At 35.5% G+C, this 22,599-nt stretch overlaps 1 protein-coding gene across 1 annotated transcript in view; it reads left to right on the top strand.

Moving 5' to 3' along the window:
* The window catches only part of DENND4C (DENN domain containing 4C), a 70,904-nt gene that overhangs the window by 32,198 nt on the left and 16,107 nt on the right, over positions 1-22,599 (top strand). Inside the window, exons 8-22 of the mRNA XM_070938583.1 lie at positions 933-991; positions 1,868-2,012; positions 3,990-4,165; positions 9,767-9,867; positions 10,964-11,182; positions 12,009-12,154; positions 12,431-12,466; positions 12,789-12,919; positions 13,844-13,976; positions 14,158-14,364; positions 16,716-16,844; positions 17,028-17,172; positions 17,589-17,735; positions 20,537-20,662; positions 22,397-22,543. Coding sequence (XP_070794684.1) covers positions 933-991; positions 1,868-2,012; positions 3,990-4,165; positions 9,767-9,867; positions 10,964-11,182; positions 12,009-12,154; positions 12,431-12,466; positions 12,789-12,919; positions 13,844-13,976; positions 14,158-14,364; positions 16,716-16,844; positions 17,028-17,172; positions 17,589-17,735; positions 20,537-20,662; positions 22,397-22,543 — 2,047 coding nt within the window. The remainder of the gene's footprint in view (positions 1-932; positions 992-1,867; positions 2,013-3,989; positions 4,166-9,766; positions 9,868-10,963; positions 11,183-12,008; positions 12,155-12,430; positions 12,467-12,788; positions 12,920-13,843; positions 13,977-14,157; positions 14,365-16,715; positions 16,845-17,027; positions 17,173-17,588; positions 17,736-20,536; positions 20,663-22,396; positions 22,544-22,599) is intronic.

The raw sequence follows: 22,599 nt of genomic DNA, 5'->3' as shown, positions 1-22,599 counted from the left end.
TTTCAATTTCTCAGATAAGTATCCATTTTTGAAACAATGCAGCTCCAAAGTGGCGCATAAAGTGAGAATTCTGTATTTATAAAATGCTAGCGGCTTATGTATTTATTAAATTTATATGTTGCCTATCTCAGTTGTGAACAACTTTGGGCAGTTTACAAAATCATAAAACAATATCATATAACTATTAGAATATTAAAAACATTAAAAAAATTAAAGCATTGAAAATTAACAAAAAGAAAACTAGGTAAAAAAGGAACCAATATGTAAATAAGGTGGAGATGGGATCTTCTTCGTCTACAACCATTTTCAGAATGGGACAACTTCATTTTGTACCCAAGCCGAGTGGAGCAGGCCAATCCTATTGGAGTGAGACGGTTGATCTAATGTTTCTCATTCTTATTCTTCCCGACCCCTTGCTGACACATGGTAGAAAAGCAGTTATGTCAAACCACTTTATAGAAATACTTTTTTACAGTTATATATGTGAAGTGCCAGAAGACTAGAAATGCAAATTTCACACCTGGTCGGCCGTGCCTATCTAATCATGTCTGTTTCCTATGCAAATAGTTATAGATAATGCATATTCCAGGGGTTAATGTGATAAATTGAAATAAATTAACACTTGATTAGTTAGTTTGCTAAGAGCCGAGGTGGTGCAGTGGTTACATTTCAGTACTGCAGGCTGCTTCAGCTGACTGCTAGCTGCAGTTAGGCAATTCAAATCTCACCGGGTCAAGGTTGACTCAGCCTTCCATCCTTCCGAGGTGTGTAAAACAAGGACCCAGATTGTTGGGGGCAATATGCTGACTCTGTAAACTGCTTAGAGAAGGCTGTAAAAGCACTATGAAGTGGTATATAAGTCTACGTGATATTGATATTGCTTACGTGAATTTTCTCAAACTGCCAAATAACTAATATTTGGTTTTTTGCAGCTTTCGGCCCATGATGCATTAATATTATCTCAACCAGTCTGTACACCTTTACCACTCAGGTAATAATGGTCAGTGGAGTATTTTAAAGATGCAGCTGAATTAAAATATTAAGAGCCAGTTTATATAACAGTAAACATAATTTGTTTAGCAGAAAATGAGCAACATGCTAATGCATGCTGTACAGATTTTACGTGCATATGCTTTCAAATTGTTTTTTGTAATGGATATATACCCCTCCCCACTCCCCAAGTGCTCACAGGGGGCGGGGCGCATTTTGGGGGTCCAGGCGTGCATTTGTGCATGTACGCTTTGGGCACTCGGACCAGAAAAGGTTAGCCATCACTGCTCTAGAAGCTTTGGTGGCATTTTGAAAGAGTATTCCTAACTGGCTGAAAATATACATAATAGCTGTTTCATTGCACTGGTAGTCAGTATTACCTTCTCTGGAAAGCACCTCTATTTAATCATTTTAATTTTTTTTAAATGGACAAATTGGAAGAATTCCTCAATAGTCTTTGGTAAATAGCTCTACTGTGAGTTAATTCCCCGATTTTCCAAGTCTTGCTATATAGGACATATTGAATGGTCTTGAACGACAGTGGTAAAGATCCGTTACCAAAGCAACAATCAAACAAATATGACTTGTGTTCATTTCAAGAAATCAACTTAAGAAAAAACTTCAGACAGCCCACTCTCTAATCTTTTATTTTCTAATTTTTAATTATTGTTTATTTAATCTCTGTGGTCCGTGTCTTAAACAAGTTACTGTGATAATAATAAAATATGTTGTTAAGGGAATCAGATAAGTTTTCCTATATCACTATCCAGTATATGATAGTTGCTTGGTGGCATATAAATTTAACCAATTATTATTATTGTCATTGTCATAATGAGCAATGAATGTTACAGTCCTCAGTGTCCTGATCTCATTATAGTGGGGCAAACTACAGCACTCTGCTTATGAACCTTGGACCAGAAAACTGTGCTACTTTACTCCTCTTTGTCTTGTTGGAAGGCAAGATTCTACTACATTCTCTTTGTCCAGCTGTGCTGACTGGAGTTGCCGAAGCTGTGGCTGCTGTAAGTACTAATAAGTTTGAATATTTTGATTACCAATTTTTTATCTGATTGGTTCTTTGTTCTTTGTTGTCTTGCTTCACAAACATTAAACACATATTTCTTTTTTCTTTTGTTTCACGTGACCTTCTGGAAAAAAAGTTTTTTATATTTCTGAATTAAATATTTAAATTGCAGAATAAATATATTTTGTTTATGTGAATAAGATGAGGCACACTTGGTCATTTAAATTGTTTATTTTATTTTCCTAAAGGGGAAATTAACTTGCAAGGATTTTCTATTAGAATATTGTAAGTGATTCACAGCTTTTTGTTGCAAAAGGATTAATTAATGCCCAAAAGAACTATTGCATCAGAACAATAGGTTCTCTCTCTTTCTCTCTCTCTCTCTCTCTCTCTCTCTCTCTCTCTCTCTCTCTCTCTCTCTCTTTTTTTTTTTCCCCACATCTGTAAATTTTCAGAATGGGACTTTTTGATTATTAAATTAATTTAACAAGTAAAAATCCAAAACCCTGCCATAATTCACAGTATTTTGGTACTCTTCAAATTCTCTGGATACAATGCATCTTTTCCCCTTTATTCATTCCCTATGTTTCTCAGCAGATAGCATCCCTATCAGGTAGACAAGATCAGGAAACTACACAGGAACACTAAAAGTCCTTTTATTGTTATTGGCCGTAATAACAAAATCTTGCAAGTCTGATTATGCTGTATTCCTTTCTCCTTATACTCCTGCTTCCAAATGTTATTTCATTCTCATCTTAAAAACGCTTCACCCCCTTTGCTTAGGCAACAGATCCTACATATCTCCACCAAAATTTTCTTCCTGATTCTCTACAGAAGTTCTCCATTTCTCAGAAGCTTATTGTCAAACTCTTTAGGGAAGAGAAATTTGCTTGTTTTTACAATTCTGTTGCTATTACCATATTTTAACATTGGAAGGATTGATAGGATCCCGGGCTTCCATTTTATTTAGTTTGAAATGCAATTAGGAAGTAAACAGATGTTTTTTCAATGCATACACAAGCCGCATTTTCAAGAAGATAGAGTCAGAAATAAACTTTTTTGCTTTTTTTGGATCACTCTTTTAATCTGACAAATTATCTTTGCCCTCCTATTTTTTTTTCAAGAATTTTTTTTCTCAAATTGCATGTTACAGAGAAAGATGTTAGCAGTTTCTTGAAGTTCATCTCCTGTATCTTATGTATAATATAGTTGTCCTCAGTGACCCTATCTATTTAGTTTTATTTTTGAATTTTATGATATCTACCATCCAGAGTTACTTGTTAAGATGGGCAGCTTTAGAAATAAAAATAAATAAAAATAAATAAAAACTACTGTTTCATAATCCAAATGAGATTTTATATAAATTCAGATTGAACATATTAGTAGCATTGGAATAAAATGAATACATCAAACAATTTGTGGTTAGGAAACATGCTGGGCCACCACAAAAGGATTAAAAATACACGTAGTCTTTTGGTAGAACTAACTTTTAAATTTACTGTTGTTACAGCACATGATAAATTTAAGTGCTCCTAGAATAAAATACTTACAAAATAATTACAAAGACTTTTTTTGCCAGCATTATGAATTATGAATCTTAGTCATCATATATTTCTTTCATTTGCACAAGTGACTGTTGACTGGAATGGCTTACAAAATAGTATTTACATACATGAAAATTGCACAATAGGATTTGCAATAAAATTCTTACTAAAACCTATTATTTGAGCTTAAAATTATGTATATACCCAGTAGGTTTGATAGCAGTCATGCCCAAGCAGCTAAATGCCTTGTGTATACAGTACACTCTAAACAAAGATTAAATAATAATTTCAGATTCTATTCATGCGGTGATCAATTGATTTATTGTGTAATGTTGGAGCTGCTGTGAAATTCACATTATCTAACATGGTTTGGTGTTACCTAGATTTCATTGTCTTTTTAATTGATGGGTTTCATTTCATTTTTTCTTCAGATGATCTTTCCATTTCAGTGGCAGTGTCCCTACATCCCCCTCTGTCCTTTGTCTCTGGCAACAGTGCTCAGTGCTCCCGTCCCATTTATAGTTGGAGTTGATTCACGGTATTTTGATCTGTATGAGCCACCACAAGATGTGGTTTGCATTGATTTAGACACAAACATGGTGTACATGTAAGTGTGTTTTTTGAGTTTTTTTTTTGTTCATATCCTTTGTCTTCATATATATGTCTTTTGAAGTATTTGATGTAAAATTTGAATGTGTTTATTTTGCTCATGTTATCCAATCTGAAATTTAAAACAGACCAAAGGCCCATCGGGTTTATGCAAGTACAGGTAGTCCTCGGTTAATGACAACGAGTGTGACTGAAATTTTCATTGCTAAACTATGTTGTAAGGTGTGGCATTGTGTGACCACATTGCTTAGCAACAGCAGTACTGGCTATCATTGCTATCGTTAAGTGAGGATCACAGGGTCACTGAGTCTCAGGTAGCTTGCCAGCAGGTTGTCAAACAGCTAAGTGACTGCCGTCAGGTGGAGAAAATTGTGTGGGTGACTGGTGTGGCATGAACAGAGCTGGGCTAGGCAGGACTGATGTTGGTAGAGGAGGATGTACAGGTTGCCTGTGAAGTATGGTGCAAGTATGGTTTGCTTGGGGGGGGGCTGCTGCCAGGCAGTGAAGGGTACATGGGTGGCTCGTGAGGCGTGGTGGGGCTGAGGGGGGCAACTGCCAGGTGGGAGAAAATGGAAGCAACTTATAGGAATCCAAGAAGATTCCACAGTCCTGATTCAGGTGACCCTGAAGTCACAGATAAAATCCCAAGTAACCACAACAGCTCTCAGAGAGGGTTAAGAGCAGATGACTGCAAAGGAAACACAATCTTTCGATTCCCTAAGCCTACCCATCCTATCAGAAGCTAACATTCCCTTCCCCCCAAACTAATCTCAGCTGTCAATAACTGTCCTTCCATCTCCCACAGCATCCAATACAACTGATGAAGCTTCCAGGATAGGAAGCGAAACATCATCTTTTTTCTCAAAAAACCAGTCCAGTTGCTTTTTCAAAAATAAAAACCACTTTTGATACAACTATGGCCTGGATGACTGAGAATCTTCATAGGCAACTAATTAGAATGACTTGCAATTTTCCCTGCTAGCTGCCTCTCGATTTCTTTGTGGGAAGCTGGCAGGAACAGTCACAAATGGTTTTAGTGTGACTGCAAGACACTGCAACAGTCATAAGTGTGAGGTGGTTGCCAAGCACTCAAATTGTGATCATGGAAGTGCTGGGATGACTGGCAGGAACTTTGAGAAGCAGCCATAACGATCATTCGTTCAGTGCTGTTGTAATGGGTTGTCGCTGAATGAGTGGGCATTAAATGAGGACTACCTGTATTTTCTGTGCTCTGAGTTGTGGGTTTAGGGGTTTTTTTTGTGCGTGTGTGCTTCTCTCCTTTTCACTTCCCTATCAATTGTAACTTTTTGTTTCATTTCTAGTTCAGCGAAGTGCTTCTCAGATAGCTTGGGAGATTTTTCTCCCAACTGGCATTGTAGAGGTGAAAGTGTGTGTGTGTGTTTTTGTGTCTGTATCTGTGAGTCTGTGTGTGTTCTTTTCTATGTGTGCTTTATACTGAAAAACTATATTTTTCAGTAGAAAAACTGATAAACATCAGAAAATGCTGAAAATTCATAGGCATAGAAAAGATTTTTGCCATTATGAGTGACATCACATGAAAAGCACTATACTGTCATCTGAAAGAAGAAAAATTGATAAAAATGTATTGCTTAAAAAGGAAGGATTTTTAGTGGCTTTTTTTTTCTTATTGATGTTCTCATAATTCTAACCAGTTCAGTAAATGTTAAGTCATTCTTTGTTGCTCTGCTAAGATGTAAATCAGAGATGGAGAATTTGTCATGTGATGATGGACTACCGTCCCATCATATCTAAGATCTGACTGACTAAACATTTTCTGGAAAGTCATGCCACATCTTTAAGTCATCTTTTAATGTTCCTTTATATTTTTATAATGTGTATGAGCTTTCATAGAGCAGCGTGGTAGCCTAGTGCTGAAGATTATCATCTCCCACTCAGGAGGTTGAGATTCAATCCTAGGTAGTGGCAGATGTTTATCTCCTAGGGTAAAAAGAAAAAAAAAAATCTGCTGTGAACTCCATGTAGGCATCAGGAAGGACATCCGGCCAGTAAATGCTCAGTTCCATCCAGTCGTCCCAACTCTACCCTGAATTAAGGGATTACAGGATCATAAAAAGGCGAGGTTTTTATTTTTTAGCTTTTATTCCTGGAAACATGCTAGTATTACACAAGCGTTTATTTAACGGCATGATGTTTAGAGGAATTGTTATCTTTAAAAAATAACCAAATTTCTATTGACTGGAAGGGGTATTTGTTTCTGGTATACTTTTGCTCCACATCAGGGATAGCAGGGAAGGAGGATTTGTGAGCAAAAACATTTGTTCTTGTCCATCCCAAAGCAAGCACAAAGAGATTTTGCATTTGAGTGAATCTGCATAAAGAAGTGGTTGTGCAAAGATTGGAAGTTTTTATACCCAAACAATTGCATCCTGTAATATCATATGTGTGCATCTGGGGAATGTTGATGGAGGGTATGTGTGAGCCTGAAATTGCTCCCACTTATTGCAGGAATACTTCCTGCAAAATGTGAACAACCCTAACGTTATAGCTAATCTCTTTCTAAAAGGGGAATATTCTTTCCCTACTTGCTTGTTTCTAGTTTCACATTTCAGTTTGAAGTAATCAAATGACATCGGTATCATGTGACACACTTTGTAGTATTTTTGGCAACTCTGCCAGGAGGAAATCAAAGGTCTCGTCTTACGTTAGAATTTGATTAGAGCAGGTTTCTAAAAACCAATAAAATTCAAAAGAGATTGCACATTAGGAAAACAAGAAGGTTTGCTAGCGAACAACAGCAAAGATTTGCCAGCTTTAGCTTCTGAGCTTAGTTCATATTGTTTATACACCTACTACAGACTCAATATAAGTCTTGGCCCTATTCTTTGTGGCTAATTTCCTTTCTTTGTGCTGACTTTTCATACAATAACAGGAGAAAGGGTGGAGGAAAAATTAGGAAAATATCATTGTGAATCTAGAGCAGGAAATTTTGAATTGTTGCAGTCATTTGGCAAACCTATTACTTGTACATGCTTACAAGTTAAATAGTAATCAAATCAGTAATATTTTTACTTGCAAATCTTCAAATATTAAGATTTAAAAGCAGATTTAAAATTGCACTATGACCGTTTAGATCTTATTACATGTCATGCTGGATGAGACTGGTAAGAATGTAGTTATATCAGAGCTTTGCAAATTTTAGACAAAAAAACTATAATCATTTTGTCATGCTATGTCCTTATGGGGGGTCCAAGTCAGCTGCAGAATATGGATTTGTAGTAAAGCAATCCTCCAGTTTGTACCCAGTTGGATTTTAAAAAGGGACTATGGATTTATTTACATTATAAATATGCACAAATGGAAAATGTGTTTCATTTTGAATTTCAAACAAGACTGTGGCTTAGAAACTCAGTTAAATTATTTAACTTTAATATGGGTCATAGTTCAGCTGAACCAAAGCATTTTGTTGTTGGAACATCTCGGTTGTTTTGCGTTTTGGCTGAAAGAAACATTGTAAAATTCACAAGAACTATGGAACTGATTTACAGAGTTAAAAGATTCCATAAAATGACACTAAAATTTCATGAAATGTTGGTATTCTTAATTGAAATTGTGTTTGATAATTGTTCTAAATTTGTTTGATATTTAGCGAGCAAGACATTTTGCCAGCTCTTGCAATAAATTGCAATTAGCATTGCTTACAAATGCAATCATTTTTTTAAACAAAATCCTCTGAATAAAATATACTTTACACAATAATACATTGCAAGACGGAATCAGCAAATTGTAGAGTGGAATTAAAAGAAAATAGGCTATTTAAAGAAGCTAAAATTACAGAGTTGATAATAATAGCTATCTTGAGCCTTATTCTTCCTTGTGAAATAACATGCTGGTTTTTCCATCTCAGAAAATTGTTAAAAGGAGAAGTAAAGTTCTATCAGTTCAAAAACATGGTTTTATATTGCAGAACTGATTGTGTGGATTGATTCCTATGTTCTGGTTTCATAAAAAGGAGCATATACAACATAATTTATTTGTTTACCTTGTCTGGAGTTCGATAAAGAAAATTAAAATTACAATATTGTATGAAATAATATATTTTTCAAAGTATATTTATTCAAGAGGTACTCTATGGTTAATTAACCAAATCCAGCACAAAAGTCTGAATTGATATACTAAGATTTGAGTTACATAACCATGTTTTTAGGAGAAGAAAGTTTGTTTGAATCCATTTCTACTCTTATCAATTAGTAAAGCAATATTGGTTTATTCCTAAATTCTTTTATCATTTCTGTAGTAGAGTGACTGATATTGACTTTCCTAAACAGCTTAATTTATTGGTAAGGATGAATTTTGAACTGGCAATGTTTTGCTTTATGGTGTGTTTTAAGCTTCTGTGCTGTTAGACTTTCATGCCCTAAATTTTTGAAAATGCTCTGAAAAAAAGAAATTTCATAACCAAATATATTTGGATAATGTTATACTACTTCAGATTTATATACAAGCCTAAACTGTATGCTTGAATTCTAGAAGTCTTGTGGTCTTAATCCTAGTCTCCTCTTAGCATGGTTTTGTACAAAATCTTGATAGCTCAGGTTTAAACTAATTATGCTATTGTCTTGAGCAAGGTCATTTCTCATATTTAGATCTGTTTAATGACCAAGTGAGTTGTAAATTGGCCTACAATGAGTGTTGAATTTTTAACTGTCCCACACTCAACTCACATAATTTTGAAAATTATGTTGAGCTACTTAAATCTCAACAGGAGCCATGAAGATTGCAGGTTCACTACTCCTGATTTATGTAAGAAATTATGCAGAATGATTTAATGTGACCCCCCCCATTTCTCTTGTTTTCTTTCTCATTCTCATTCTTTCTTTAGTGCTGAAAAACTGAAGCAAAGCTGAATGAGACTTCTATATCTGAATGAAACTTTATACTTTACTGACCTAAGCAATTACAACACAGGATCATAAATAAAAGTCCTGATGCAAACATTATTTTTAACATTTTCTGTCATTCTCTGCAGTTTTCTTTCAGCATACAACTTTTTTGCATACAGTGCAAAATAACTTGCACATATACTGATTCATCTTTGTTCAACCTGAATATTTAAGTTTTAAAATGTTTTGTCAAGATTCAGTGCCTGTGCATGAAAAATTAATATTTGAGCCAGCTTTTCTATACAGGCACTATTTACATTCAACATTGACTATAACTCTAAACACTTTGATAAAAATATAATATTGCGTGTTACTAGATATAATTTCAAGCTTCATTGTCAAAATAATGCTGCAATCATATCTCAAGATAAACTTTTATTTAGATACTGTACGTTAAAATAACGTATCTAAATAAAAATACTCAAAGAAAAGTTGGTATAGTTTTGGAATGAAATCTAAATTTAGCTGAGAGGACTCTTAATTCTTATCAGAGAAACCCCAAAGTTGATTCAAGTCACTTGGCATTAAAACAATGAAAGGAGTTTTGGAATTTTAGTGGGAGAATGTAAATGTCCGTTCTCATTCTTGTTTCAGTATCAGGAAACAATAAAAGCTGAGGGTTCCATTTTTTATATATTACTCATTTTGATATATGTACCTTTGTTTCTGCTGTATAGATCAGATGATAAGAAGAATATGAACTGGAAGCTGCTCCCTAAGAAACCTTGCAAAAGCCTTCTTGGCACATTAAGGAAATTGCAACCACAACTTGCCTTAGGTAAAACAAATAAGAGGTTAAAAGGAACTAATCTTTGGAAAAGAAGAAAATTCAGCTGAACTATTTGTTTTCCCACATACTGTTTCCATATACAGATAGACACAGAGATATGCAATTTAAAATGTTTACAACCATAGACACTTTTTTTTGGGGGGGGGAATTATTCCAAGATATTTAAAACAATTCAGTCAACAGAAAAACTTCATTTTTATAGTTTTCCATAGAAACTATAGTAAGCGTATGAATTTTATTCCGGTTAACTAAGTAACCTGCTAATTTAATAAACTGCCAATTTAATAAACTAATGGTTGTAGCAACCTATCACATCATGATTTGTGACTTTCCCTGTGACCTTCCCACAAGCAAAGCCGGCTTCCTACAAGCAAAGTCAGTGTGGAAGCCAGGTAGTATGCAATAACAATTTTGGTTCAGTCCCATCCAGTTTTATATCTTTATAAAGTCATTTTTTAGATATTTCAATTTTTCTTTTCTTTGGTTTTTGTTTTTCTCATTTATGGTTTTCTTCAATTTTTTTCTGTGTTAATGCAAAATAAAAATTTAATAAATATAAAAACCTTAATTTTTGAAGCACAGTGACAAGATTTAATATGAATAATCATGCTGTTTTACTAGACACCATTATTTCTACAGCTCACAGGTAGAATATAATAAGTTGTATACCACAGACTTTATGAAGTTGAAATACCTAATACAGTAGTAGAAATTATCAGATTTCAAAGCATACTTTTGAGAGTACAGAAATAGAAATAGCAATAGCACTTAAACTTATAAACCACCCCATAGCACTTTGCAGCGGTTTATAATATCAGCATATTGCCCCCAACAATCTGGGTACTGGTTTTACCAACCTCGGAAGGATGGAGTCATGCGTCAACCTTGAGCCAGTGAGTATTGAACTCTAGGGTGTGTGCAGAGTTAGCCAGCAATACTCCATTCTAACCACTGCTTCCTGCAAATTCATTCTTTTTCAAACATTTATTCTGTATTGTCTCTTTGGTGGTGTTTGACTACATTCATTTAATTAAGTATTTAAGTTTCCTTAATTCTATATGCCTCATTCCACTCTCTAATCCAGTTCACAGAAAGCCCCAAGAAGGCTCTGCCGTCGAAATGAAGCCGATAGAGGCAGATTTCACCTGGCAGAAAAAGATGACGCAATTCGAAATGGAGATTCAGGAAGCCTTCCTGCGTTTTATGGCCTATATTTTAAAAGGATATCGAATTTTTCTTAAGCCAATCACACAAGCACCTTCAAATAAAACTACTGCTGTGGATTCCCTATTTGACCTTCAAGGTAAGATCGGGAGATCAACGGGAATAAATGGTAATTTTCAAACAAAATACCAGTCGAACTTCAAATGTAACAAATGCTCGTCTTCTCAGTTTGCCAGTTTCTTCTTTGTATGCAATAGAATAAAGACTAGAATAGAATAGAGTATGAGCTTTGCTGGCATTCAGGCCAGGCAGTGCAACAGAGAAGGCACACGTTCTCAGTGCCATTAGATGATCTCTTTTGAGTGAATCCAAAATATGTCCACAGTCCAATTTTGTGTGATGGGTAGACACAACCAGAGAATGGGGGGAGGACCTGCGAACACTGGCAGATAATTCCCTCTCTGTCATCTGTTCTATAGGATTGTCTCTGCTTGTCTAAAATGCTAAATTACATATTATAGAAAGTGGGATTAAACTTGCTCTTTAAAGAGTCACATGAAGTGATTCTGTCAGCTAGAATTCAGAAGAAGAATGCACTATCTCCCAATTCTGTAAAGAGCTTTAAGAGTTCTAAATTTTCCAATAACCTGTGTCCAATAACAGGACACAGATACTAAAGAGATGTTACGTTTCAAAACTCTGAAGCGGAACTTAAAAAAAAAATTACTGTCATCTGGCTATCATGTTTATGTTGTTTAAAATACTGACACTTGGTGTTGTATCGAAAGAGCAGGATATATGCTGAAAGCAATTTGTGTAGGGTCTTTTCAATAAATAGGTGTGTACCCAGAATGTCCATATTGTGGAAACCCTGCTCAGTGTTATAGGAGATGAATAAAGAGAAAAATGAGATAATTGTAATTGTAATGTATAGCTATTGTATTTTCTTCCTTTATATATACTAGGATTTTTAAAGAGTAGAGACCGTGCCTACACAAAATTCTACACAGCTTTAACAAAGACCCAGATTTTTAGCCGCTTCATTGAAGAATGCAGTTTTGTGAGTGACAAAGATACAGGATTAGCATTTTTTGATGACTGTGTAGAAAAGGTAAAGATATTTATTGGGTAAATATATCATTTAGCTTTAAATTTGGGGCATGACTATTTTGGGGGAGCAACATTTTAACTCTTTAACCATAGTGCGATTGAGTTTTTATGTTAACTGCCTGTTGTGTTTTATCTTGGAAATGTTCTCGTGTTATCCACATTAGATTCAGGCAAGATTCTATTAGGCAAGAAAATTTAAAAGTTTACACTATACATAATAGCAAAACATTGTGCTTATTTACAAAAATTAAGCATTTATTTCTAATATTTATTTTAGCTTTTTCCTGAGAAAGGATCAGAAAAAGGAGATAAGGTATTTATTTACTTCTCATGGGACAAGAATTTGCTGATAATTAAGCATGTATGGTAATAAGATGGAAATGGAAGATGTGATTGATCAAGTAGTTGTCTGGGAATCTTAATATATCTTTTTTTCTAGATCTGCTACTTGAAAATTGAATGGCTGCTATATTAGTGTTTTGTGGATCTTCTAGCGGTGCTAGTGGCAGACAGCTGCAAGATGTGTACATAGTCATAGCTTCTTCTATATTTTCTTATACATCACACTCTGCTTACAGTTGCATCCTTAAGGCTTTGAAATAGCATTGTGATATTAAAGTGTGACATATTTGCAGGTTGATGTAGACTCTGCAGAGGATATCCGGTTAATTGAATTTGATGAATCTCAGAAGAGTGAACATACAGTATTTATAATGCCACCAGAGCCACCTCCAGACGATGGACAGGAAAGATTACCAAAGTATAGGTATTCTCTTAATGGCACTTGGATAAACTTCTCTTTATTTCCATCCAGCCTTTTCTAATTTAGTGTTGTCCAGATGGGTTTGGGGTAGCCATGGTAGGTAGGAATCTTAGAAAATGTGGTTCCTCTCACATCTGGAGATCAAAAGATCGGACAAGGATATTTTATCAAGAGTGTCCATTATACTGAAAGTTCGTCTTACTAAAATTACTGTTACCTTGACTTTTAATTTCTTTTAAATATTGAAATTTAGAGGATAATTTTTTAGCCAACATACTCAGCAGGTGTACGCAAAACACATGGAATTTGAATTATTTCAACTTTGAAATGCTGTTTCCACTGATAATCTACTTTTGATTAGTATTTTGGAATTCTTTCAGTTTGAAACACCTTTGTTTTGAATTAAAAACTCAACTCAAAACACTGAAAAAAGATTTTCCTCTTAAATTGGAGTGGTTCAAATTTAGTGCAAATTTGGAACATTTTATAGACCATATTCTGCTATTTTTAATAACTTGCTTAATAATGCACCTCTAGCATGGAAGTTACTCATTGTTACTGTTTCTTAGTTACTTGTTCCAAATAATAAATAATTAAATTGGGAGTCCTTTGGGTATCAGAATGATTTCAGAAATTATTTTGATACGTGAAAAGTATTGATTCCCTCAAATTCTTTCATAAGAAAAATAGTTCCATGTGACAATATCGTACAATTGAAACTTTTAAAGTAATGCATCAAATTGCTTAAAGCTATTTCCCAATATAATCCATTTTTGTTCTTTTCATCTTGGAATAAGCATCCTCTCCTTTCAGAATCATTTCAATTTGTTTGTGTGCTGTTGTTTAGAATGGGTGGACCTTAAATTCATTTTATTGTCCTATTGTGGATGGAAGACAGTGTTATATAATTTTGATTTTCTTTTCCAGCTACAAGACCTTCCCTAAGTTAGAGCTTAAGCTCTTTGACCGACCACAAGATCTCAAACTTTCCTTCAAGAGACAGCCAGCTAAAAGCAACATTTCAAATAGTCCAGCACTTATGGCAAAGAGAACCAAGCAGGTTATTTTTATTTTTAAGATACATTCAGAGTTGAAATAAGTTTGGGGGGGGGGGAAATGATATAACAAGCAGAAGCACATATTCTTTTTTTCCACATTGTATGCTGTTAAAAAAGCATGTTATCTGACACTCCTTAGATTCCTTTTAAAATGTGTCTATTTTTACTCTTTTGTTTTTGCAGGAGATAAAAGCAGCCCATAAACTCGCCAAGAGATGCTACACAAACGCCCCACAGTGGGCCAAATTCCTTTTCAGTCATTGTTACAGCTTATGGTTTATTTGTCTCCCAGCCTATGTTAGACTTTCACATCCCAAAGTCAGAGCCCTGCAGCAAGCATATGAAGTTCTTATTAAAATGAAAAAAACAGATGTGGAACCACTAGATGAAGTAAGTCAATGCTATAAGGGTGCTATAAAAGGATGCAGATGTATCTTTTGTCTGGGAATAATATTTATGATATTTGCTGCCTTCTAGTCCAGTGCAGATTGTATAATCAGGTGCTTTGCAAACACCCTTTAATCTGAGGTGCAAAGGCATGAAGCATCTTTTTGAAAACTCAGAAACGCTGCTACCTGTCTCCCAAGATTGGACTTTATGTGCGTGTACATGCATGTATGTGCAAGGATAGTTGACAAAATGGAGACACTTGTTCATACTAATCCTTCATCTGGTTGCTTGCATATTCACACTAGGATCAAGAGAGGTTCTTGAACAAAAAAATCTATACTGGCCTATTGTTTTTCCACAAAAAGACAATGTTCTGCAACTTTGGATTTCCAGTAAATTTTTTAAATTCCAATCAGTTCTAAATAAGATAGCTTGATATAGTTTGTAAAACAGGCAAGCTACAGCTCATTTAATGCAGTAAGAAAACATTTTGTTAACCACCTGCAACTGATACCAGATGACCCATCATTCTGTGCATTCCCAAATTACTGATAGAATTAAATCTTTTTATTTGTAACATAAATATCTATTAATATTTTTTCTTGGCTAGATCTGAAAGTAGAGAACAATTTTCTGATCCCTCTCTATTCTTTTTTTTCCCTTTCATTGGGAGATATTTATAGCATACTGTAGATACTGTAGATATCCCCACTAAGAGAATAAAATCTGCTTCATTATACTGTTAATATCCAACTCTCCTGTAATTTCTGGTTGTGATTATTATAAAGTAAGAAATTTTATTACTTGAGATTACATCATTTTACATTCAAATGCTCATTGTGTATGAAATTTTACCATGCATTTCATCTATTAAAAATACAAACTAGTAGGTAAAAACCTGACATTTCGGGGGAAAAAATGATTAAACGTGGCACCATTATTACATAAGAGGCAGATGAAATTGTTTCAGCTCTGTCATTTTCAGTCTTCTGTAAATTTAAAAAAAAAATTCTGAAACTTGTCCCTATTTCCACTAGTACTGCAATGGAGAATCAATATCTTAGCTCAAATGCATCTTCAAAGTTTGAATAGCTTCACTTTTGTGCCAAGAACTTTTCCTTTAAATTTGGCCTTAACCTTGAAGGAAGTTACAAGCATATTAGAGTAGAGTTGAAAAGTAAAGAGCTAGTAGTCTATGAGGAGGGTTAAAGAACCACACAGATTGATGGATTGGGGAAGAGAAGTAGACAGCTGTGCTAAAGAGTTAGGCTCAAGGAACTGTAAGCAGTCAGAGGCAAACAGAATGCTAGTGCAGGAACCTGCCAACACAACCAGTCTGGAAGGGGTGTGAATGTCACATGGGTTGTGGGTCCAGGAAGAGTCAAGCACGTGTGCTGAAGACCTGGGCTCAGTCCAGCTGTAACAGGATCAGGAACGGAGTGCATGATGGAATAGAGGTCTTGAATAAAACAGAGAATGGAAATATGGGGAAACTTTGGATCTTGCAGAAAAGAGGGCTGGAGGTCTTAGAGAGCCAGAGCAACAACTGGCTAGGTTGTTCTTTTCCAGTTGAACACTCAGATAAACTTGGCAGTCAGAGGGAGACTTAGCCCATTGCTGCAGTTGCCAGTTTGCCCAAGCACCTAGGTCCTAGGACATTCCTCAGATTTGCACCCCCGTTGCAGTAAAGTAGAGAAGTCACAATTCAGTCCCATCTTGCCTGGACATGCTGGCCTTCTTCTTTACCCTAACCTGGAAGAAGATCCTGTAAATTTCAGTAGGCACGGTGTGTTTAGATAGTGTATGGGAGAATTTTGTAGGATTATGGAAATAAAATTAAAAGGATTCCTTTTCCTCCAGCCCTCTTGAGCTCTCTAAAAACAGATGATTATAAGTTAGATGTGCTTAAGCAAGTTCCTAGTCATATTTACCCGAATTAAAATTTCACAAAAATATACCAATTAATTGCAGTACAGTCCCCTTTAAGTACTTAATCTAAGAAAGGATTGCAATGATTTTTTTTTGTAATGCTAAGCAGTTTGTATGGTTTTCTTTTCTGTGGATTGGCTTGTGGTAAAAATAGGTAGTTTTGCCTTCCTACAGTATCAATAGGTTTATTGATTTTGGCAGCAGCTGAGAGAATTGGACCAGAAGTTATGTATGGTATGTGTTTGGGATATTATTTTAATATGTTGGCAGCTTTCTAATTCAGTGATAGAATACCTCTCTGCTTTAAACTAGTTTCCCTCTGCTGATTGATGATACCTGCCAAGAGAAACTTATATTGTAAGAATAGTCACACTTGATGCTTTACTATCTATAACATCTATACTCTTTTCAATATTTTTCAGGTGTGTTATAGAGTTTTAATGCTGCTCTGTGGACTTTGGGGCCATCCTGTTCTGGCTGTGCGGATTCTCTTTGAGATGAAAAATTCTGGCATAGAACCAAACGCAATTACTTATGGCTACTACAATAAGGTAAGCAAAGAATTAGTAAATACTATATAAAGAAAATTTATATATAACTTCCTTCCTTATCACCGTTGCATAGCAGTGATATAATTTTATCTGACTGAGATTACAGGGCATGGATTATACAGATGTCAAGTACTGTATGTTGACTTTTTGGAAATATTTTTCTTAGTAATTTCACTCTTTCAGGCAGTTTTGGAGAATCCCTGGCCTAGCAGTAATCGTAGCGGTATATTTCTTTGGACAAAATTGCGAAATGTGGTACACAGTATGGCACAATTAAAGCAATGTCTCAAAAAGTCTACACAGACTTCACAGGTTGCTTCAGTACCAGGTAATGTCACAATCCTTAACTGCCATAGACAAAATATAAATCCTGCTGCTTTAGATTAGTCATAAATTCTTATTATGCGGTGATGTGATTGCATGTGAGGAAACAGGCACAATTAAAGTATAAGTGCAGAGTATCAAATGGGGTACTGCAATGCGTGTGGGGTTATGTGCTGTTTTCAATATGTCTTAAATAGCTGTACTGTGAAGCAGGAGCTTTAAGATATCACTGAAAGGAAGGGGATGTGAGGATTTGGGCTTTGGATCCCCCAAAATAACCTGCAATAAGCACATTGATTTGGGTGAATTGGTCTTCATTTGCCAAAAAAGGTCTTGAGTCAATCCTTCAGCTATATTGTAGATTACAATACTGCTGCTGTTTGTTTTTTTTAATTAATATATTATTGTTCCTGTCCTCAGCTTCACAGAAGATCCCAGGTGGAAGTGATGGGGACACGGTGAGCCATGGTAGTGTGGATAGTTCTAATGATGCTAACAGTGGGGAGCACACACTCTTCGTCAGAGACTTAGTCAGGCTTGATTCCATTGATAATCACTCTAGCACAGGTATTAGATCTGTTGGGGTTCACTAACTATGCATTGTCTTTCTAATACTGTATGCTGCTGGCATTAATATGTTTCTATTACAAAGATTGTGTGTTATAGAAAGAGGAAAAGATAAATGTTTTCTGCTCCCTGCCAATCCCATGAATAGCAGAATCCAAACTGTGGTCCAGATTACTTCACCAGGAAGCAGATTGCATGTATAGATCACAAGTTGGATGTACACGCTTAGCTTGTGCAACTGTTGTAGGTAGCTTTTTTTCCCTCTGTTTCTCTCTCTCTCTCGTTTAAGAGAAAAATAGCTAATCAGCAGAAGAGGAAGAGGCAAGTGGAAAATGATAGTATTAGTTCAGTGTAAAGAATTGTGGTTTTATACCAACTTGAACTTTTATGTTTATTCAGCCTGCAACTTTTTTGGCCTTTCAGCACAGGTGAATATATGTGAGGACATGCAGTGAACTAAATCCTGATAGAATTATGTGATCCTGGAAAATACATGTTTGAGTGAAGGAGGCACTGATAGAGTGCTGCAACTGGTGCTCTTTATTTCTAATATACCGTATATCTTCCTGGGGATTGTGCTGTATCCCAAATACATTTATTTGAACTTGGGTAAAGTTTTTATGAGGGCAAAGGAGTACACTGGGATCACTTTATGCTAAGCATGGAACACTGTGTTTCAGAAAAATTTCACAGTAACTTGTATTAGGTGGGGAGTATTCTATATATAGCCCACATTTGGTGATTAAAGATAAGTTTGTAAAGGGTTTTTAAAGTGCAGATAGCTGAATCTTTCTGAAAAGAGTTTCCTGACTGTCACTTAGCTGTAAGTTACATATTTTAAATGAAACAAAGATAATCATATTTTTAAAATCCTGCTCTTAGGTGTAAATCTAAATGTTGTCCCGTTCCTCAGTTTTCTCTACTAAACTTTCTGACTTCCTTCTTTTTAAAACAATTTTAGTCTGTCTCTGTTTTGCGTAGATGGCTTCTTGTATTTGTCTAGTAGTAGATAACTAAATATTCCTTCTCTCTGATCCTTGTTGCTCTGCTTCTTGCTCTGTGCTGTCTCTTGGTGCTGCATTTGTCCTTGGCTGTCATGGTGTGGGGTGCAGACTTGTGTGGTGCGAATCCTTGGAGGCAGATGTGCATTAATTCTGCTGTTGAATGTTAAACCCTGCAGGTAATTTTCCCATGAATTAATGTAAATCAATATAAAAAACAGTGGCTGACTTTTCAACCTGCTATTTTAAATAATAGCAAGTTACTTTGGAAACACCCACCCACACATAGCATATACCTCAGCTTTCACTAATTGATGGAATTTTGCTCCTTCCATTTATTATTCAATAGAAAAGATGCTGTGCTTCTTCAGTCTGGGATTTGACTCTTGTTCAAGTTGCAAGCCTTTTTATCTCTGGCCATGTAACTAGAGGAGTATGGAGACAGTGTGCCACCATTTAGGACAGTATTTCCCTCCCTCCCCCCAAACTTGGCAACTTTGCATGCCGGCTGGAGAATTCTGAGAATTGAAGTTCTACACCTTAAAGTTGACAGGTTTCAAAAACATAAATTTAAAATCAGTGTTTTTCAAACTGGTTATATACGAATTTCAGCCTCAAATCCCAGCATTTTTTTTTAACCTCTGAATACATTGGTATTATTGATGAATTATGGGACAGATTAAGTCACACTTAATCTAGAAGCCACTTGGTTGGGAAAGGCTGTACCACGTTTCCCTGAAAATAAGACCCTGTCTTATATTTTTTTGAACCCTGAAATAAGCACTTGGCCTTATTGCTATGTGCTCAAAAGCCTGACTGGGCTTATTATCAGGGGATGTCTTATTTTGGGGGAAACGGTATTAGAATTAAGAAAAACACCACTTTTGAGGTTATGAAGGTAGCACTAGCAGAGCTAAATTCTGTAGCCAAGGAGAGTAGGGCTTATACCAGATTAGTAGAGCTCAGGCGAGATTAATACAGGGGGAATATGAATTTAGATATGCATATAAACAAGTAAACAACAGCAATGAAATCGTTTTACCTCAGAGGGAAGAGATGCAAAGGGATTAATAAAGTCCTTGATATGTGCCATTATAACGGCTGATTTATAAGGAGTTATAAAACTTTTTGCTTTGGCACCTGGGTACCTATAGCACCACATGCCCCAACCAGGATGAACCTGGCTTATTCAGTCATATAGGGAGAAACTGCTGTTAGTGCCTCACTTAAAGGAGATAAAGGGATCTGAGGCTTCATATTAGTAGTGCTGGTCCTGTAGAACGGCCTTCCTGTGGAAATGAGGCTGGCGTCCTCCTTGAACTGTTCTAGAGCACCCTAACTATATTGGTCCATTTCTGCTTTTTTTTTTAGTTGTTTTATTCATGAGTTACTGTTACTATTGCACTGTTTTGATTTTATGCTGATTTTACCACAGATATTTTTAAGACTTTAAAAAAAAAAAAAAAAAAATCTGGTCAACCCTGAGAGTCATTTGATTGTATTTGATGAAATGAACGGAAACGAAGGTGATTCCTGTTTCTCTATTTTGGGTTACCCATATCACCTTCTATTAATGTTCACCTATAATAATAGACTCTGCAAGTTAGATCTCAAACATGCCTTTCACTGCCCCTTCTGCTGCTGTTCTTTCTTCACCGAATTTCAGATACGCTTTGTTAATAATTTTGTTTTTAAAATAAAACATTGCAACACACATTTCTTGTAATTAAAATATTATGTTCTGAGAGAGAAAAGCAAATGGTCAAGTCTTGTTTCTCCCCCCCTTCTCCTCCCCCACAGGAGGTCAGTCAGATCAAGGCTACGGTTCCAAAGATGAACTTATAAAGGATGACGGGGACCACCTTCATTCAACAGATGTGCTTAGAGAAAAAGATCTTGCTGCAAAAGTTGAAGACTTAATTGAAGGTGCGTTAGATGGATGGGATAATTTTTCTTTTAAAATAGGCTTTCTAAATTGGACTTATTTAGAATTGGTTTTATCTGTTTTGATTATAGCACTTTGCAAAAGATCTAGTTAGTTGATTACTAAATAAACACAGGTAGTCCTCAACTTACATTCGTTTAGTGACCGTTCAAAATTATGACTTCACTGAAAAAAAACAACTTAAAATTGTTTTTCACACTTACGAACATTGCAGCATTCACATGGCCATGTGATCAGAATCCAGAAGCTTGGCAACTGGCTCATATCTATGATGGTTGCAGTGTCCCTGTGGGTCATGTGATCAACTTTTGTGACCTCCTGAAAAGCAAAGTCAATGGAGAGACCAGATTCACTTAACAACTGTGTTACTAATTTAACAACTGCCATGGTTCATTTAACAATTGTGTCAAGAAGAATCATAAAATGGGGCAAAACTCACTTAACATCTGCCTTGCTTAGTAACAGAAATTTTGGGCTCAATTGTGGTCGTAAGTCAAGGACTACCTGTATGAATCAACAAGTATAATGTACTGTAGCTGTAAAAAAAGGCAGCTGCAATTATAGGTTATATCCACAGAATATAGTTTCTAAATCTTGGGAAGAAATATTTCCATTTCCACTATTCTGTTTAGTTCTGGAGTTGTATTTTAAGGATTCAGAGTGGAAAAGATTCAGAGAAGAGCAACCAAGATGATTGGGGCTAATCTTTATTAGATGTGTTTTAAGCAGAGGTTGGACAGCCATCTATGTGGATAGCTTGGAGTTGAATTTGGATTCCCGCACTAAGCAAGAATTGGCCTTGATAGCTTAAATGTCACTTTCCAACTTAGTGTTTCCATGATTTTAAGTTTAATTGGGATCTAATGGCAGAATTTACATTCTGGAATGTCACTTTTAAAGAGGATTATCTTTATTGATTGTGCTTGTACATCGCTCAAAAGAAGGATTGGCTGGGTGGTCTGCAGTGAGTTGAAAGACATTAAATAAGTAAAAAGAAAAGGAAAGCAGTATAAGAACAATAAAAAAGCACACTAAGAATGATAAAAATCAAGCAGAATTAATATTGGCAATAAATTTAGCATAAACTTTCCAGTTCTAAAATGAATACATGCTTCTTAAATTGCTTAGAAAATAAAAAGAATCTTCAAAGTGATATTAAACAGAACAGAAGATCAGGTGAACATTTCTTTAGAAAATATTCCATAGATGGAGACTACAGCTGAAAAGAACTTAACTATTGCTTAACGCATTATAAGCTGCCCTGAGTCTCCGGAGACGGGCGGCATATAAATCAAATTAAAAAAAAAAAAACACCTGAAAAGAAGGTTCCAAAAATACAGATACAATCTGGTTTTTAAAGTACTTTTGGGGATAATCTGCCAACCCTAACATTTAAGAAATTCTAACTCTACTACAATTTCCCCCCTATTCAAGATTTTGTTCTCCATTCTAAATACTTTGTTATAATATGGATGGCTGTTTTATTGATGGGGGGGGGGATAAAGCTGCATATAAAAATAAATGTGTTGTAAAAGGATTGTCTTGGTTGTACTTTTTGGGACACAACTTAGACTCTTCCCAGATTTACTGGAAAAAACATGCTGACTGGAAGTTCAGGGAAATGCTAGTTAGGTACTTGCTATTAGATATGGTATTCATTTTTCTCTCTACTTTCAGTAGCATAGAAATCAACTCTCTCTCTCTCTCTTCTAAAGATTTTTCTGGCACCAATGAATCTGCAGAAAAACAGCACTCTAATATAGAATCTCAAACCCCTGTGGAAGTGCCTTTGCATTCCTCAGGTAGTATTGTGAAGATTCCTTCTGGTATGTTTGTTCGTTCTGGCACGAAAAGCAGCGGTGGTAAGCTAATCAATATATTTGGCTTATTAGAAATAAAATTAGAAATCATTGATGCT

The sequence above is a fragment of the Pituophis catenifer genome, unplaced genomic scaffold, assembly GCF_029215685.1.
Source record: "Pituophis catenifer annectens isolate HBS135680 unplaced genomic scaffold, rPitCat1.0.hap2 SCAF_2, whole genome shotgun sequence".
NCBI classification, from domain to species: Eukaryota; Metazoa; Chordata; class Lepidosauria; order Squamata; family Colubridae; genus Pituophis; species Pituophis catenifer.
This window is presented reverse-complemented; position numbering and strand designations above follow the sequence as displayed.